General features: G+C 44.6%; 1 protein-coding gene across 3 annotated transcripts; it reads left to right on the plus strand.

Annotated features, from left to right (window-relative positions):
* The first annotated feature begins 5591 nt into the window (after positions 1 to 5591).
* Positions 5592 to 14596, plus strand: PDE6H (phosphodiesterase 6H). Of its 3 annotated transcripts, none has more exons than XM_032105328.1 (4): positions 5592 to 5697; positions 10306 to 10492; positions 10758 to 10798; positions 11673 to 14596. In XM_032105328.1, exons 2-4 carry the CDS (start codon positions 10353 to 10355, stop codon positions 11747 to 11749), a joined length of 258 nt encoding a protein of 85 aa, XP_031961219.1. In that variant the 5' UTR covers positions 5592 to 5697; positions 10306 to 10352; the 3' UTR covers positions 11750 to 14596. The 3 variants fall into 3 exon arrangements, with proteins under 3 accessions (XP_031961219.1, XP_031961221.1, XP_031961220.1); XM_032105330.1 differs by lacking the exon at positions 5592 to 5697 and adding an exon at positions 7015 to 7236; XM_032105329.1 differs by lacking the exon at positions 5592 to 5697 and adding an exon at positions 7016 to 7241.
* The last annotated feature ends 518 nt before the right edge of the window (positions 14597 to 15114 follow it).

Consider the following 15114-nt stretch of genomic DNA (forward strand, 5'->3'; position numbering starts at 1 on the left):
TACAACATTAAGCTCTACACTTGTGCAAGATCCTGAGGGGAAAACAGAAGACTTAGCACTAGCAGTACACCTAAGCAATAAAAGGAGAAAATAAAATTTTAAAAAAAAATTGGTTCAGATTTTCATCCCCTGGCTTTTCTGCTTCCACAGTTATTTCCACCAGGGATCTGCTATCACATGGCAGCTAGAGCATTTAGCATCGATGTGTCTGGGAGCTGAGCAGCAACCCAAGAGACAAGATAATGGAGCAGGAAGAGCTGCCTCCTCTGCCCATTAGTCAAATGTTCCCAAGGAGAGTGTGAGATGCTCCCCAGAAGCAATCATTTCTTTCTGAAAGCCTCAACTGTTACACGAAAAAAATCATAATAATGGTGGCAAAGAGCTGATCTGAATGAGATTGCACAGCGGTGCTTTTATGTGGTAGGAGGAGGAAAGAAGAATATGTCTGTTGCATGGTGTGAAAGACATGGGAAGGTATGTGCCCCCCTAAGAAGAAGAAAGAAACATTTTACCAAAATGTTTAGAAGAGCCTTCCATTCTTGGGCTGCTGGTTGCCAAGGAGAAAGAATCGATCATTAAAAAAAAAAAAAAAAAAAAAAGATGATAAAAGGAGCTGTAAGGAAAGAAGACATCTGGAGCTGACTTGTGTACAGTTTCTTCTTCTTAGCCCAGTGACACTGAATCATTTGCTTCACTGTTTTAAACTGAAGAAAACTCTGGGACTATCTGATTTCTATTTAAATAAAAACACACTCTTTTTTTTTTTTAGCAAGGCAGTATTACTTCTCTGTTTAGTTCAATGCATGATCATTTTAGAGAGCACTAGCGTGTCATTTAATCACTGTTCACAGGTACATGGCATGTAGTTCATACAGAAGGAATCAATTATGAGAAAAGAAAAATCTGAATAAGACCCTTGAGACAATACTGTGGAAACTGTGTGATTCAGGTACATTTTTAAGAGCAACCACAAGCTCTGATTTATAGCAGTCACCTAGATAACCAGATTAACTACCTGGGTTTGATAAAAAAGGGAAAAATGCTAAGTTTTGGTTCAGTATATTAATGTTGAGCTTGTTCTGTAAATGTCATTCAGGAGAGAAATAATCTTATAAATTAAAAAGTGGATATTTTAATTGCGGGCAGAGTGAAAGCAAGAAAGAAAAGATGCTTTTTAAAATGATCTAACAAGCTCAGTGCTACTGTGTCATTACCAACAGCCTGGATGCAGACATCAAGCAAAGTTAGTTCCCAGAAAGAATGCTCACTAATGATACTGCTTTCTCATGGGACAGCTTTGCAATGAGCATGGGGATGCTCTTAAACAGTGAATCACAGAGCAGTTAGAAACAACTGAGCTTTTTGTGCTGCATGGCCAAGAATATCAGTCTCCACAGCAGATGCCTGCATGGCTGAGTCTCATCTGCAAGTCTGTGAACTTCCTCTCCAGCATCTCTTCTGTATTTACAAATAAGAACGGTAAAAATTTAGTTCTCTCTTTTGAGATCTGATGGTGAAAAGCGTTATCAAAAAAAAGAGAGAGGGGAGAGGATTCCTTTTGGTTTTCCTTTTATTTATGCCAATCAGGGAAAAGTTTCTGTAAGTTACTAAAATCATGCTAACATAGCAGCCTTGTGAGTGTGAGATGCTAAGACTCAGTTATATGTTCCAAGAAAGGCCAGACTTTCTACTCAGAAGAAAACATAACTCTCTGGTAACTAATGAAGTGTAGGACAGACTACATGGTTTTGTATCATCTGCTATAAAAAGCCCCAGAATGTCCTAAAGCATTTGTGCCTGAATGCCTGGGGCCTGTAATGATGTTCTTACATGCACAAGTAGAGCGCCCTTGACTGAATGAGAAAAGCAGGGACTTCATTTTTCTTGAAGAAGCCTTGGCAGTGGCCATTTGGCTTGAGGACTTAGTCATGTTCCCAATGCCTAGTTTGTAGCACAGACAGGGCCATTGCTGATAGTTCAGCAGAACCTTATGACTTGATTTATATTTCCTCAAAGGACCCTTTTCTTCAGGTCGGTCATGGAAATCTCCCTCTAGAGCCCCGGTAGTGGAAAAACAGACCTCATCCTCTTTCATCTCTGCCCTGTTGCCAGAGAAGCCTCCAGGGCATAAGTGGAAATGAGTATCAAGATCAGGCTCTTCTGCGAGCTGAGCTTGGACGCACTGAACACAGCTTTTGTATCCAGCAGCAGGCACAGATTCCCAAAGTCAGCACACCCTGTTTATTGCAGGCTGTTATAGATGCTTAATCCTGACACCAAAATAACTGTGCATGATTTCCTGGATGAAAAATGATAAAACTATCCATGAGCGTGCTTTCTTCTGTGCATTTTTGATGGACTGATTTTCATGTATTCGAACAACCAAATATCTCTGCCAGGCAAAGCCCAATCCCCTGTATCTGTTTCTCTTTTCTACACTAGGACAAATGACATGAGGCATTGCAGGAGGAGGATTACAGCATGTGAGTGTTCTTTTACAGGCAACTTACTACATTGAGTTTCTCACCAAAATTCTGTTGACATGACAACCTCACTGATCTTCTATGAGACCAATTGACAATCCCATTCTAAATCCAGATCCTACCATGGTTCTCTCACCAGGGATTCAGACTCAGTTAGTAGGCCACTTATCTTCGGGAGTGAAACCAACATTTTACTGCGTGGTTGATTCTCTGCTCACTTCCAGTTAGGTGTATCTTTGTGGCAAGTGATAAATCTCTATCAATAAGGCACAAAATCTCCCAAGGATGTGGCACAAGCTTGTAGAGATAATTTTCAAAAGGTTTTGTGGCCCACACCAACCACAGCCCTTATCAGCCGCATCCCTGAGTCTGTGTCTCAGCTGGGATTTCCTCCCACAGTCCCATGAGCTCAGTCAGCCTGTGGAAAAATCACTGTCTTGTAAACTCGTGTTTTCTTTGTCATTCAAGTGATCTGCTATTTCTGGCATAACTACTGTTTCCATGGCTACACCAGCTCATAAATAGGGTCAGAAACCTTGGAGATGCTTTTTAAGTGATTCCTTGGAATAGAGTATAATCTGGCCAGAGGTGATGAAGCTCATGAGTTTTCCTTTGAGGCCATGAGGACTGAACTCCTGCTACCACTTGGTTTCTGGTGCAGCTTTGGTCTGGATCGAATCGCAACTGTTGTGGCCAAAAAAGTTGTCAGTGGCTTTCCTGGGACCAGGGAGGGAAAAGCCTGTGCAGGGAGGGACAGGGACTGGGTACTCAGTCCCTGGGCAGGACTTGTCATCCATGTGGTGTGGCAGCCAGGCATGAACATAAAGCCTCTTGCTCTGAAAAGAAGCTGTGCGCCTACAACTCTGAAAAGCAAATGCCACCCACTTCGTGAGGGGAAGGGAGAGAGAGAGGATGGATGGAGAGGGAGGACTGATAATCCTGGGAGATAAGAAAGAACATGAGAAGTGGGGCCCTTTAGGGAGTTTCTGTCATGTGTTGTCAGTGGTAAAAAAATATCTTTGTGTGACACCATGGAAATTTTTTTCCCACAGTCCACTTTTGTTAAAGAGAAACGAGACAGGTTTCATTGGGAAAACAGGAAAACAAAGGGAGTATTTTGAAAACAAACGGCCTGAATACATGTAAATTTTTAAGCTTCAGGAAAGAGTAGAGGGCTGTAGAGCTGATTTCCCCAGCAACTTTACCTACATAAGAGGAGGCAGAAGGGGAGGGGGAGCCCCTGGAAACCTGTCTGCAGCAGATGGAGGCATGGGAATGAGCAGCAGGGATGGGAGTGAGTCTGCTGCCAGCAGGCTGCACCTCTTTATATCCACACAAGCAGGTCCCTGCCCACAGTAATCACTTCTGCTGTCAGAAGAGGATGAGTGCAATCAATCTCCACGCATTTGTATACGTGCTCTAGTTACCACAGGGAAGAGAGGATGCCAACACTATGCTGCCCCCGTCCTCTTTCCTGTGCCCAAAAATTACTGCACAAGGCTCTGAAAGCTGTGTGATTGTCTTAAATGTGTGGGAATGTAAGTGTGCTTGCTCCTTCTCTGCTAGATTAAAAGCCCCTCAGCTACATCTAGTATTTACTTCCTGGCTTCTCAGTGCCCACTCAAGGGCTAGGACCTTACTGATTTTTTTAATGTAAGCTAAGAGTCTCACTGAAGGATTTATCTTGTCTAACTTCAGCCATCTGAAAGGTCAGAGGCCTCAGCTATAGGACTCTTGCTCAGCAACAGCACAGTGCTGGACTGGTGTTCACTGCCAGGGTCTGTCACATCAGTGAGAGACTGTCCCTTCTTGGCCCCACGTGGCCACACCCCTGGCTGGCATGGCTGCTCCAAAATCCCCTCCTCCAACCTCACCCAAAGACAAATCCCATCCATCATAAACAACCCACACTTTGGTGTCCTTCTGCCCCTCTGCTGCTCTCATGCTCCTGTTGCTCTCATTCTTCAGGATTATTTTCAGTCCTGCCAGCCCTTATCTCGTGTTGTGAGGTGGGAGCTCAACAAGGGTGAGTGCAAGGTGCTTCACCAGAGCCAAGAGCCTCTGAGGTTTGTTAACCTTGTGGTTGTACCTCAAGCCTGACAGTTACAGGCCATGACTGAGTGTCATGGTTTAGCATAGTCTAGGTTTCTATCAGGGACAAGATCGGAGCAAGTTGTGGATAGGCAAATAGGCCTAGGGATGATTTATAAGTAAGTAATGGATATTTTCAACCAAACCACTACACTGAGGCACTGCTGCAGCCGAGGATGAGGATGATCTTCTAGCCCATTTTAGCAGGACTCTAGACCTTCTCTTTTCATCCTGAGACTCCACCAACTCTTTCCACATCTCTGACACTGATCTTCCAGGCAGTTACAACAGGCTATTACAACATATTGGAGATACCAAGCACTTGGTATAAAATAGTATGCATTACCATGCACGGAATTTTGTTGGGTTGGAGTATGGGTTGAGCTCTACCTCCAAGGGCTCCTCACAGTAGCAATGCTACTGGTACCCAGATGTGACCTAGCTGTTACCTCAGCCCAACACCTGGGCTCTCAGGAGTGACTGGCTGGCCACCCACATGCAACACAAAGGTTCCCCATTCTCCCCCTGCCTTCCCATCTGCTTTACTAGAGCCCTAGCAGCATCTCAGCAGCATTCCCTGTGACTCTCTTGAGTGGACTCAGCTCTGTTGACACTGGTCTAACTGCGTGCATTGCTCTGTAAGATGTGTCTTTTCCCCTGCGGCACCTCTGAGAAGTTTACTGGGAACCCCTCCAGGCATTTGCCAGCACAGGAGAGGGATAGGGAATCCTCCCTTCTCTGACATGTGCAGACATGTGTGTTCCCAAGAAGCAGCATCACTTGAAGGGCAGGTTATTTCTTTATTTCTCTTTGCTTCTGCAGAGATGTCCTCCCAGAAGCTCCAGAGAAGCCACACCCTTCTTGCAGAAAGGGCCACATCACCCCTCAGAAGTGTGACGAGGCTCTGCTGCTCCTCCAGACCTTACTGGAGCTGTGCCTGCACAGCTCTGGTCTCACAGTGCTCCCCCCACTTCACCCCTGTGTGTAGATGCCCGCCCACGATTGATGCCCTGATGTCACCTGGTGGCAGGGTATATCTACAGGACAAAGGACACCTCGAGACTCTTTCTACACAGGCTGGAGGACGGGAGTTGAATGATTTGCAAGAGGAGCCCTTGGCACTGTAAGTGTTCCCCAGGAGCTCAAAGTAATAGCAAGGGGGGGAAGTGGGATGCAAAAAGAACTGGGTGCAAAACCCAGGGGAGAGAAACATCCAGATAAAACTCCATGGAGGAAAAATTTGGATGTTTGTGCTTGGAGAGCATGAACAGATCCAGTATCTAGGGGAAGGAGTTGTGATTCTTGTGTGGTTGCTCACTGTTTTCTCTAACATTAGGGCAGGTGCTGCAGCAGTGGTTTGTCTCAAAGCTCCCTGGCTGTACGAGCTCGGTTTCTCATGCTGGGCATCCCTCAGCTGGGGCTCCCTGGAACCCCCTTGGCTTGTGTCCTCAACTGGCTGAGCCTGCATGTGAGCAGCCCCGGGGGACTGCCTAGGAGCAGCTGGGACAGGCAGCTGGTGTTTCCTGCCCCAGTGCCCAGCCGCACATGCAGGGCACTTCAATGAGGAGTTTATAATGTGATGCTGTACCTCTGCTGTCACTGAATCCCTTCTTTCAACTGGGGTCTTTCCAGTGATCCCCATTTGGGAATATAGTTCTACTGGAAATGAGTTTCTGTCTTTTAGAGTGCATCCTCTTTCACCTGTTCTTGGTCTTAAAACTGCTGCTAGAATGAAGGATTTGAAATCCTTTGTAAGACACAGGAGCAGAAAGGGCTGAACCTGCGTGGACTTTTTCCCACCACTATGATTAGCCACCTCAAGCAATTGAGACTGGAGCTATGAAACACCTCAAAGGCACTGGATTCAATACTCCCTGACGAAAGCCTGAAAGGATGATGCTAGTGGCTTTCCTGAGGCCAAGATCTGAGCATGCAAGAAACCCATAAAAAGTATCTCTACTCATGGAAGAGTATCTGCATGGAGGGCCACGGCTTATGGAGGTTCTGTGTCTGACACCCTGAGGCAGCACAGGACAAGTGCACACAGAAGAATCTGTATTTTTGAAAGTTTTGGATGAGGAAGACAAGTCCCTACACCAAAACTGTCTGAAGAAGATCAAGTGAGGTATCTACATTATCTGCCAGGGACATTTTCCACAGAGAGTCAGAGATTAAGGATGGGGCAGATTAAAGAGTCAGCATTTGTCAGTAGTATTCAAGCCCCTTTAAATTTAAATAAAACTAAAAGAAGGATGATTAACCTGGCCAACAACCCAGAGGTGGGATTTCTGACGAAACTGAGATAAGCCCATTAATGAGTATTAGGTATAATTAGCATTCAGATGCAAGCAAAGCTCTTACCTAGAGGATTAAGCCCTTGACTGAGCAGAATTGCTGTCAGGGGCAATTAGGTAACACCTCATCAGAGGAGGGGGCAGAGGAAGTGCATGGCAGAGGATCTTATGCCTCAACAATCTTTACATGCACAGCCATCAGCTCTTGCCCAGGAGCTGCATGCTGGTGCTGGCAGAAGCAAAAGAGCTCTGGCAGACCAGGAAACACTGGGAAGAGGCAGCATAGCACTTGCAAAGATCTAGAGGAGACTCAAACGTTTGTCAAGCCACCTGTTTGATCTGGTACCAAGGACTAGCCAAGTAACCAAGTACGGTAAGACAGAAGGCTGTGAAATTCCCACGGGAAGAGCTGCTATTGGCATTTCTTCCATATCTGTGATCCTGAGGTTCTTGTCTGGCTGTGTGTAGGGGCAGTTTGTTCCCGAGGTGTGGGAACTGGAGCAGGTTCCATCCTGTGGGGCAGGGCCCACACTGGCATGAATGGAGAATTTTTTGACTCTAATGATGGCAATTGAGTCTCACCAGTTCCGTGGTGGGAGGGCAGCTTGATTCCTGCTGCAAGATGGAAGTTGTTATGTGGCATTAAGGTTACTTTCCATCCTCGGTCATTTTTTTTTGTGAAGCATGGAGATAATAGGGGGAGGTTAGTAAGGAAAAAGTTAGAATTGTCCCTAATGTTAGAAATGTCCCTAACTAAAAGTTTCATTGAGTGCTCTTTGTTCAATTCATGCAGGTGAGAGAGGATGAAGTGTGATTTGGGCAGATCCTTTTTCCTACCAAATCCTGTGTTATTGAATACCTGGTAGATGGATACAACTACTTCAGATTGGGGCAAAAAGAAACTTCAAGGGCTCAATCTTTCTGTTAGCTATTCCTCTATTGAGTGAATGTCAGGGACAAAGTGTGGACTCAAGGATCTAAGAAGTTTTGACCCTCAAAGACGTATTGGTGGTTAAGGTGACATGCCAGTACACAGCAGAGGTTATTGAAGCAGGAATTCAGTTGGAGATGGAGCTCAAATACAGCTGTCAAGTTTTGGATGTCAGTCCTAAGGGATGGAAATCTGTTAGCCAGTTTGTTTTTTCTGTTGTACTTTTGGAAGTAGCCCTTGAGAGGTGTGCCAAGTAATTTAGGTGTCAGATTAACATGGTGCTTAAAAGTGGATGCGTGTCCCTTTCAGTTCAGGAGCGGGGTGTAGCACTGGGACAGACAACATGGTGATGAGAATTGCACCTGAGACAGAGGCATAATAATAGACTTTGGCATATTAGCAGACGTTACAGAGCAGCTTTCTGATGCGAAGCATTTTGTTGTAGGGCAGTATCATCTGAATTCCTCCCATCCTGAGTAACAGAGAGGCACCAAATTCTGTCTTTGTTTTGAGGCAAAATGCCTTCATCTCTCAGTTTGGCCCTAAAAATCTGTGAGTCAAAAGATTTCATCTCTCCTCCGAGCAGTGCAGTCCAGGTCATACCTATCACTGCACTTCCATTCTCATTCTGTAAAAGAAGAAGGTGGCAGTGTTTGCCTGTCCTGCCACCATGCTGTGAGGAAAAAGAAAAAGCTGTAAATACTGGGCAACTGTTCAGGCACTGCAGAGATGGCAGCCAAATAAGTAACTTCCACGGTTTGAGCTGATCCCTGTGTTTGTGGGCACAGTGTGTGCTTAGGAAGCGTAGTGTTACACGCGGGGGAATAGCATCTGTGCATACTTCAGCTTCAGACACAACCATCTGCTGCTCCATTTGGGGCTGCTGGAACCTGTCCAGTCTCCTGCTTGGGATATCACAGCTGAGACAGAAGCCTGACCACAAGCGACAGAAGAGCTAGCCTGCCTCTAGGTACTATCATTTGGAACCATCCTACTGCCACCACAGATGGAAAGGTGTCCTGGGTGAAGTATTTCCAGACTGCCACAGATACAGAAATATGGCTTTTAACCTTGCATTGATATGCAAGTGACACAGGAGGATTGCTTGGATGATCTTTCTCCTTGTATCTCAGGATTTGCTTTCCAGCGCTCTGGCTATTTCAGGACAAAGACGTGAACTCTCTTTAGACTTGGGAAAAAAAATCTTTGATGACATTTATAGTTCTGAGATTAAAAATCCGGTGTGTCACGGTGATGTTGGGGATTAAACCAGAGTACTATGTGACCTAATGAGATTAGTCTTTAGAACCAAATCCTGAAGTTAATTCCATCAGCGATTACATCAGCCTGGATGCACAGGGATGAACACCTGGAGATAGGAGATGTATAACAGTCATGGGGAAGAACGTGACTTCAAGGAAGAAGGAAAAAAGTTGCATTTATTTTTATCCATAAATGCACATGTTCAGACCATTCTAGCATACTAATTAGCACAAAATTTGACAAAGGACTGGAAGCTTCCCTTTGGGCACTGGTGAGAGTTACTGCTGTCCTCTCTGGGAAAGAAGCAAAAGGCTCAGACTGCAGCAGTTCTGCCCTCTAAGACAGAGGTCTCCCAAACAGAAATTGCTCTCTGATAACTATTTAGCCCCCGTGAAGTGGAGTTTGGCTCATGTACAGTGTGATGAAAAGGGGTCAGCATATGTAATACAATGCTCAGAAATACCAAAATGGGCACATCCCAGGGAAAGTTACAGGCTTTACTCTTCTAAATCCTGAGAAATTTGCAGAATTAACTTCTGCCTAAAAGACAGTCCCCAGTGCTTTGCCTTAGCCTTCTGTATAATCTTTCAACGATCTTGTACTATTTCCTGTAAGTTTGATATTGACAATTGTGGAGCCCTAACTGCAGCTCCACCCAGACAGAGGGCACATCTAGCTCAACATCCCATGTCCATCAGTGTTCAAAAGGTAATGCTTAGGCACAAGTATGAGAACAGGTGATTCCCAAGGATGGGCTATTTCTCTAAGCGATACATGTGTCTTTGTGGCTCCTGCAGCAATCAGGTCCTGAACCAGGAAGCAAAAACCTCAGCAATGCTATTCCAGGGCTAGCTAGAAAAAAAACCCCCAACATTGTAATTAAAGTTCCTATTGTACCTAAATTGTGGGGCAAGCTTCTGCAGCAACCTGTCTCCAAGAGTGCAACTGTGTTTGAGACAAAAGAAGGTGTTAGTCTCCATGACTCTGCAGTCATTGCACCATGGGGTTAAACGTCTTTTTGGCCTTAGTTTGAGTGTTCTTTGTTTGGCATCTTAATTCTAGCATGCCAGATGAAATGCAGTGCTACCCTGCTTAATTTCTATGCATTACAATCTTTCTTTATCTTTAATAGCATTATCTTTAATCCTGCCACAATTGTATTTTCCATAATTCTGTCAACTGACTACTGATACCTAGAAAAGATATGCAGAGTGTTGTGTCAGTCCTTGCTGTTATCTTGCAGACAGAGGGATCTGAGAGAGGCGCGTGCCTGCCGCTCACAGCCCAGCGATGAGTGAGACCCCAGCCGCCACCCTCAACACCGGAGATGCTCCAACTGGTCCCAGCACACCACGCAAGGGGCCTCCCAAGTTCAAGCAGAGACAGACAAGGCAGTTCAAGAGCAAGCCCCCCAAAAAAGGAGTAAGAGGGTAAGGGAATTTTGGAAAGAAAAGAAACCATGCTAGTTGAGTAGCTCCCCACTGCTCCATTGTGCTTCTGTGATACCATCTTCCCTTGGGCAAGGAGCCAGAAGGCTTTCCCCTGCCCCCGGGTCACAATCAGCTCTCCAACCTGGAGCTGCTTCTCTTCTGCTCCCTATCCACAATTCTCCTTCCTTGGCTGGGCGTTTAGGACATCTCCCCTTTCCTTGCTGCTGCCCCAAACACACTCCTTACCTGCTCTTTTCTCTCCTAGGTTTGGAGATGACATCCCAGGCATGGAGGGGCTGGGCACAGGTAAGCTCTGAAGGATGTTGTTGTCATGCCCTGCTTTAGCACTAGTGCAGACAAACTTCATCATGGGAAAGGATTCTGGGGTGGTCTTTGTTTCCCTGGCCTGTCTGCAGCTCTCAGGGTCACCAGAGAAGACTCGTTCTACCTCCCCAAGCTGCCACGTTCATGCTTATGCTTACATTCACTACAAGAGGGAAAGGCCATTTATGTATGCTTCAGCTTCAGACTACTTACATTGGGCTGCAGAAGTGCTTGTTTGTTTTCTGCTAATACTCTGGCTAAGAATTTCAGCAGCATGAGGTTCTCAAAGAAATGCTAAATGCTAAGCTATTAATACCAAAAAATCACAGAAACTAAATCCCAGATGGTTAAGTATTTGTGTTGTCATCAGAATCCTAATTTTAAGTATTTCATGTACCCATCTGGGATTGAGAAACATGCATTGGATGAGCTGTAGCCAGTCAGAACTTTGAAGTATTGATAATGAGAGAGTCACAGATCCTGAATATTGTAGCCCAAATTATTCAGCATCTGATTTAAAACTCCACATGTCTTCAAGGAGATCACAGTTTGGCTACAGGTAATTTATGAGAACAGGAGAAACCACATACCTGGAATGAATTTTTACACCAGTTTACATAGTCACTGAAGAGACTAGGAAATGCTGCCTTGCTTTTTCTCACTGAGAGAAAGTACACTGATATGGTTTGGTCTGACAGGTAGTACCAGATTTGTAATGCTCATCTGCCCATTTAACCTTCAAATGGAGTCTCATTCTTGTTAATGGCTCCTGAGTAAATCAGCCTTGCCATTAATAAAAAATAAATCCAAGGAGTGCATTGGCAAGAACCCATTTGTCTTTTTCTCTCTTTTGCAGATATCACCGTGATTTGCCCATGGGAAGCTTTCAGCCATCTGGAGCTGCACGAGCTGGCCCAGTTTGGGATCATCTAAGGTGTCAGCATCTCTTCTGGTGTCACCTGGTGACTCCACAGATCCCAGCATGTTCTTCACCACCTTTGACACTTATTTTTGGCCCTTGCATCCACTTGCTTATGGGCAGGGTGGTTTTGTAAGAGCTAGTTATGAGAAACTTAACTTTGCAGATTAATTTGGCAAAGAAGTTATTTGAGACCCTGAGCAGGCCTCATGCTCCATGTGATGAAACTACTGAAAAATGTCTTAATGCCTCCCTGCACAATATTTTTTCTTCTCTCACTGTCATAGATCTTCAATGTTTATGGTGATACAGGGAGGCTGTATTTGAACTTTTTTCCTGATTAGCTGAGATATTGTGTGCATGTATGTCCACACCTAGTTAAATCAGCCCATTCTGTATTCTTCCTTCCTTCCCTCTCTTTCTTCGTCTTTCTATATAGAATTTCCATGGGTAGGTCCCCGTGTTATTTGGGCCACTAATTATTTGCTCAGAGTACATCTGTAGAAAACAGCATTAGAGTCACCAGTCCAGACATTAGGCTGCTTTCCATAGGAGATCCTTCCCCAGGGGTTCACCATAAGGAAGGTGCTGCTAAGATTTACCTCATCAGCAAATGGGGAAAAGGGCTTGCAAATGCTGTCTCTGCTGTACTGCCCACAGGCTACGAACCATGAGAGTCTGGCTGTTCTCATAATGTTAAATGAAAACGTGTGCGTCTGAGATCAATAGCTAAGTGAATTGATCCCATTATTCATTCCTTTGTGGTTGCAACTCCAAAGAAGCAGCTCTCCAAATGATGCTGCGTTTCCTCTCCTTTGATGGGAAGCCCCGTGTGACACTTGCACTGTCCCCATGCCCGTACATATTTACATGAGACATTTGCTCCCCAGGACATGCTTGCTGCTGATTAAGGCAGGGAATCCTTATGGTCTGTCACCAGACTGTGCCAGCAGTCCCGCCACATTCAGCAGAAAATGGTATTGCAGTAATTGCTCCCTCTTCCCTGTATTTAGCATAGGACAAGTCTCCCTTCATGCTGCCCCTCATAAGCAAGAAGGCTTTTCTCTCTTTACTCCCTGGCAATTTCAAGCTGTGGAGCTTGTTTGGACAAGCAGGCAAATGGTGTCCCCAGAGGAAAGTAACAACAGAGCAAGTGGGGAGGCAGGGGAAGGGTAGGATGTGTACATGCAGGCAAGCACAGAGAGAATCCACTTAACCCCATCGATCTGTGTCTCCTGGTCTCTGGCAGCCTGAGTGCTGCCGAGTGGTGAGGCACCCGTAACCACTTAAATGTTCGGGGAAGGCACCGAGATTCCCTACGGCCCTGGCATTAAGGGAGGGCTTTTGGCTTGTTTGCAGGCAAGGAGCAAGTTTATTGTAGCTACATAATATTCATAAGGGGAGGTAGAATTTTTAATCATTGCCTTTAGCTTGAGAAGCCTCATTGCATAAGAACTGCCTCCCCCTATCTTATCTTTCCTATGCTGAACATGTTCATGGGCACAGGGAGCGATTGTGGAGAGGAGAGCAAATCCTGTCTAAACGATTGATCCCCACGCATAAAGCATTGCTATAAATCCGTGGCGGTGCTATAGTTATCTGCTACTGTTATTCCAGAAATAAAAGCTAGCAGTTTCCAGTTAAAATATAGCTTGAGCACCAAAAGCTAAAGGAAATTAATTCCTGTTGGCAGTCCAGAGTACAGCTTTTATTATTCAGCACTCCTGCCATTAGACACAGCAGTAAACCACGGAGTGGTTCAGAACCGCAGCACTATCACGGCGCAGAAGCCATGTACCATTTAGCTAATTGCAGCCCTCAGCTATTTCCTTGGGCAGAGGCAGTCTGTCCTTTCCACTTACTTCCAGTTTCTCCTGCCTTTCTCACCTTTTAATGCTTTTCTTCTTTCCCTAAGTGTTCTTTATGTAAATGACGTTTTATTTAGCTTTTACTATAGGGAACTGATGTCATTTTTTTCAAGCTCGTACTAGCCCTCTCCTTCTGTAGTTAAATGTGAATGTTCCTATGGCAATACTCTCGTGCTCTTGTTCACATTATGCCATCCTGTTACATACGATCCTCATCCCACCTTCTCAGTCTGTCCCCTTCTCTCTGGGAAAAGATTCACTAGACCCAGTTTTGAATCCTTCAAGCTGGCTGCCTCTATTATCATTGAGTTTTCCCTTTTTAAAGCTTTTTTAATAGGACAAAAACAAGAGAAGAAAATTTTATTTCGTCTTTTTGCTCCCTTTTCATCCCAGACCTTGGGAAAACAGTCCACAGACACTGAGACACTTTGTCAGAAAATACTGGGATAAAAGCAAAACTCTTCTTAGTCCAGGGACTGAAGTTTTAGCAAATCAGAACGTCCTGGTGTAGTTCCATATCTGATTGCCATATCCCCAGTTCCCATCAGAGAACTACTCCATTCTTCTTCCTAGAGGAGTCCAACAGGAATGCACACATAAGCCAGCTCTCATGCCTGGCTGATGAGCTGTATCAGAAGAGGGATGCTTTGAGACAACACAATTTGTTAGTTATTTTAAAAATAATTTCTGTGCATTAATAGGGATTACATTAGTTCCTTTACTTGTAAGGAATTTTGAGACTTAGAAGAAGAGTCTTAAAACACACTCACAGTTGTTTTGTCTGAGGTTCTGAGTTTTTTCTTATGAGCCGTAATTCCTGAAACTTCCATTTTTCAGTGAGAGATGGCTATGGTGCAAGAAAGCAAATGTGTTAAAGCAGCTTGTTGAAGGACTTCAGTCTATATGCATTGGAATATGTTACTCTCTGTTCTTTTACTACAAAAACATGTCAAAAGGAATAAAAATTAATAGAAATTGTTTAAAAAATCTTAAGAGTGTAGTCTGACTTGCTTACAAAATACAACCAGGGAAAGGCACATGACTTAGCTTTTCCTGAAATCCTTTCCCGGGGAAAGACCTGAAAGTCACTCATCACCTCTTGCTAGAGAAAAGCAGCTATTTATCTCCAAACAATAGACAATAAAGACCAACTGTGATATCATCTGAGAAGCAGTTTTTCCTGAGTGATGACTGGTATATTCTCCCAAAAGTGTTGCACATGATTTCCTTCAGGCTGAAATCTTTTGGCCAGTTACATCTTCTGGGGCTCTGTGCAAATGAATGTCAGTGTGTTTGCTACCCTATAGCAAAGAATTGCTGAGATGTGAATGCCACTTAGTTCCTTCTCATTGCCATGACTGCAAGACAGAGCTGCAAACACTCATCTCCTCTTGCGTCTTGCTGCGGCTGAACTTTCTAAATGTTCATAGGGGTTTCAAGATGGTCAAGTGCAATTGCGTTCTGGTGCTATGGTGTCAAATCTCAGCCTTAGAAGTGTTTTCTTTTGTGCC

The sequence above is a fragment of the Corvus moneduloides genome, chromosome 4 (genome assembly GCF_009650955.1).
Source record: "Corvus moneduloides isolate bCorMon1 chromosome 4, bCorMon1.pri, whole genome shotgun sequence".
Classification (NCBI taxonomy): domain Eukaryota; kingdom Metazoa; phylum Chordata; class Aves; order Passeriformes; family Corvidae; genus Corvus; species Corvus moneduloides.